The sequence below is a fragment of the Geospiza fortis genome, unplaced genomic scaffold (genome assembly GCF_000277835.1).
Source record: "Geospiza fortis unplaced genomic scaffold, GeoFor_1.0 scaffold1571, whole genome shotgun sequence".
Classification (NCBI taxonomy): domain Eukaryota; kingdom Metazoa; phylum Chordata; class Aves; order Passeriformes; family Thraupidae; genus Geospiza; species Geospiza fortis.
In genome coordinates this window covers 38,922-43,002 of record NW_005054791.1, presented here as the reverse complement: position 1 = coordinate 43,002, position 4,081 = coordinate 38,922, and the positions used below count along the sequence as shown (strand labels likewise).

Sequence of the window (4,081 nt, the reverse complement as noted above, 5' to 3'; positions counted from 1 at the left end):
TCTCGGTGCAGCAGCTTTTGCAGTCCAAGCAGCGGCTCCCTGGGATTGGGGAATTTGGGGGATTTTGGGGGGATTTTTTTAGGGAATTTTTGGGTGTTTTTTCAGCTGTTTTTGCAGGGATGTTTTTGAGGGTTTTCTGGGAATTTTTGGGGTACATTTGGCAGATTTTGGAGCATTATTTTATACATTTTTTGGTGCAGAAGGGGCTCGGTGCAGCAGCTTTTGCAATCCTACCAGTGGCTCCCCGGGAACGCGCTGCTCCTGGGAATGGGGAAATTTGGGGGATTTTGGGGAATTTTTGGGGGAATTTTCTGGGAATTTTTTGGGGAATTTTGGGGGATTTTTGGGGGGATCGTTTTGGGGATTTTTGGGATTTTTTTGGGGGTATTTTTGGCAAATTTTGGAGCATTATTTTATACATTTTTCTGTGCCAGGAGGGGCTCAGTGCAGCAGCTTTTGCAATCCTACCAGCGGCTCCCCGGGATTGGGGAATTTTTGGGGATTTTTGGGGGGATCATTTTGGGGATTTTTGGGATTTTTTTGGGGTACATTTGGCAGATTTTGGAGCATTATTTTATACATTTTTTGGTGCAGAAGGGGCTCGGTGCAGCAGCTTTTGCAATCCTACCAGTGGCTCCCCGGGAACGCGCTGCTCCTGGGAATGGGGAAATTTGGGGGATTTTGGGGAATTTTTGGGGGAATTTTCTGGGAATTTTTTGGGGAATTTTGGGGGATTTTTGGGGGGATCGTTTTGGGGATTTTTGGGATTTTTTTGGGGGTATTTTTGGCAAATTTTGGAGCATTATTTTATACATTTTTCTGTGCCAGGAGGGGCTCAGTGCAGCAGCTTTTGCAATCCTACCAGCGGCTCCCCGGGATTGGGGAATTTTTGGGGATTTTTGGGGGGATCATTTTGGGGATTTTTGGGATTTTTTTGGGGTACATTTGGCAGATTTTGGAGCATTATTTTATACATTTTTTGGTGCAGAAGGGGCTCGGTGCAGCAGCTTTTGCAATCCTACCAGTGGCTCCCCGGGAACGCGCTGCTCCTGGGAATGGGGAAATTTGGGGGATTTTGGGGAATTTTTGGGGGAATTTTCTGGGAATTTTTTGGGGAATTTTGGGGGATTTTTGGGGGGATCGTTTTGGGGATTTTTGGGATTTTTTTGGGGGTATTTTTGGCAAATTTTGGAGCATTATTTTATACATTTTTCTGTGCCAGGAGGGGCTCAGTGCAGCAGCTTTTGCAATCCTACCAGCGGCTCCCCGGGATTGGGGAATTTTTGGGGATTTTTGGGGGGATCATTTTGGGGATTTTTGGGATTTTTTTGGGGTACATTTGGCAGATTTTGGAGCATTATTTTATACATTTTTTGGTGCAGAAGGGGCTCGGTGCAGCAGCTTTTGCAATCCTACCAGTGGCTCCCCGGGAACGCGCTGCTCCTGGGAATGGGGAAATTTGGGGGATTTTGGGGAATTTTTGGGGGAATTTTCTGGGAATTTTTTGGGGAATTTTGGGGGATTTTTGGGGGGATCGTTTTGGGGATTTTTGGGATTTTTTTGGGGGTATTTTTGGCAAATTTTGGAGCATTATTTTATACATTTTTCTGTGCCAGGAGGGGCTCAGTGCAGCAGCTTTTGCAATCCTACCAGCGGCTCCCCGGGATTGGGGAATTTTTGGGGATTTTTGGGGGGATCATTTTGGGGATTTTTGGGATTTTTTTGGGGTACATTTGGCAGATTTTGGAGCATTATTTTATACATTTTTTGGTGCAGAAGGGGCTCGGTGCAGCAGCTTTTGCAATCCTACCAGTGGCTCCCCGGGAACGCGCTGCTCCTGGGAATGGGGAAATTTGGGGGATTTTGGGGAATTTTTGGGGGAATTTTCTGGGAATTTTTTGGGGAATTTTGGGGGATTTTTGGGGGGATCGTTTTGGGGATTTTTGGGATTTTTTTGGGGGTATTTTTGGCAAATTTTGGAGCATTATTTTATACATTTTTCTGTGCCAGGAGGGGCTCAGTGCAGCAGCTTTTGCAATCCTACCAGCGGCTCCCCGGGATTGGGGAATTTTTGGGGATTTTTGGGGGGATCATTTTGGGGATTTTTGGGATTTTTTTGGGGTACATTTGGCAGATTTTGGAGCATTATTTTATACATTTTTTGGTGCAGAAGGGGCTCGGTGCAGCAGCTTTTGCAATCCTACCAGTGGCTCCCCGGGAACGCGCTGCTCCTGGGAATGGGGAAATTTGGGGGATTTTGGGGAATTTTTGGGGGAATTTTCTGGGAATTTTTTGGGGAATTTTGGGGGATTTTTGGGGGGATCGTTTTGGGGATTTTTGGGATTTTTTTGGGGGTATTTTTGGCAAATTTTGGAGCATTATTTTATACATTTTTCTGTGCCAGGAGGGGCTCAGTGCAGCAGCTTTTGCAATCCTACCAGCGGCTCCCCGGGATTGGGGAATTTTTGGGGATTTTTGGGGGGATCATTTTGGGGATTTTTGGGATTTTTTTGGGGTACATTTGGCAGATTTTGGAGCATTATTTTATACATTTTTTGGTGCAGAAGGGGCTCGGTGCAGCAGCTTTTGCAATCCTACCAGTGGCTCCCCGGGAACGCGCTGCTCCTGGGAATGGGGAAATTTGGGGGATTTTGGGGAATTTTTGGGGGAATTTTCTGGGAATTTTTTGGGGAATTTTGGGGGATTTTTGGGGGGATCGTTTTGGGGATTTTTGGGATTTTTTTGGGGGTATTTTTGGCAAATTTTGGAGCATTATTTTATACATTTTTCTGTGCCAGGAGGGGCTCAGTGCAGCAGCTTTTGCAATCCTACCAGCGGCTCCCCGGGATTGGGGAATTTTTGGGGATTTTTGGGGGGATCATTTTGGGGATTTTTGGGATTTTTTTGGGGTACATTTGGCAGATTTTGGAGCATTATTTTATACATTTTTTGGTGCAGAAGGGGCTCGGTGCAGCAGCTCCCCCCCCCCCGGGCAGGTGGACATTTTCGGCAAGGAGCTGCTGCTGATCCCCATCCACCTGGAGGTGCACTGGTCGCTCGTGGCCGTGGACGTGGCGCGCAGAACCATCACCTACTTCGACTCCCAGCGCACGCTCAACCGCCGCTGCCCCAAGGTGGGCGGGGCCTCGGACAGGGGGCGGGGCTGCCCGGAGAGGGGGCGTGGTCGTGGGGGTTGAAATTGGAGTGGGCGGGGTTTGGTTCGATCCATGCTCATCGGGTACTCTGGGGGGAAATTGGATTGGTTTGGGAGCGGGAGTGGTTAAAAAACAAGAATTTGCCTGCCGATAAATGTGGGCGTGGCCTCTCAAGAAGGGGGCGTGGTCACAGGGTTAAAATTTGGAGGGGCGGGGTTTAATTTTATGCCGGCTTGTTTGAGAATTCCTGATGAAATTTAAATAATTTTTGGGGGGAAAGGGTAAAGTGGTCACTGAATGTGGGCATGGTCACTTAAAAGTGGGCGTGGTCACTTAAAAGGTGGGCGTGGTCATGGGCTTAAAAATAGAGTGGGCGGGGTTTAGTGTGATCCATGCCCATTGGTTGATTTTGGAGAAAATTTGGTTAGTTTTGGAATTCGAAGGGTTAAAAGGGAGGGGGATAACATAAAATGTGGGCGTGGTCTCACAAAAGGGGGCGTGGTCTCCCAGTAGTGGGCATGGCCACCTTTGTAAATTATGAAGGGGCGGGGCTTGGCTTTTCCAGCAATTTAGAATTATTATGCAAATTAGATTAAAATTTCCATCTAAAACCGCCTCCGATCTGCAGTAGGAGGAGTTGAACAGGAAGGGGCGTGGCTTCCAAATTGTGGGCGTGGCCTCACCAAAGCAGCAATTTCTGGGGGTGTGGCTAAAGAAAAGGGGCGTGGCCAAACTCAGAACACCTGAATGCCATTGTATTGCCTTAAAATGAACCGGGCGGGGCTTCAACGGGCGTGGCGGTGGGCGTGGCTTAATGGATGGGTGGGGCGTTGTTGGGAGTGGTGGGTGGGCGTGACTCACTAACTCAGGGGCGTGGCTTCCTATTTTGAGGGCGTGGTTTGCGTTTTGTGGGCGGGGCTTGGAGG

The 4,081-nt window shown here is 48.2% G+C and overlaps 1 protein-coding gene across 1 annotated transcript in view; it reads left to right on the top strand.

The window, feature by feature from the left end:
• The window catches only part of LOC106632108 (sentrin-specific protease 3-like), an 8,108-nt gene that overhangs the window by 1,473 nt on the left and 2,554 nt on the right, over window positions 1-4,081 (top strand). The window contains exons 3-4 of the mRNA XM_031065469.1: window positions 201-257; window positions 2,975-3,134. Coding sequence (XP_030921329.1) covers window positions 201-257; window positions 2,975-3,134 — 217 coding nt within the window. The remainder of the gene's footprint in view (window positions 1-200; window positions 258-2,974; window positions 3,135-4,081) is intronic.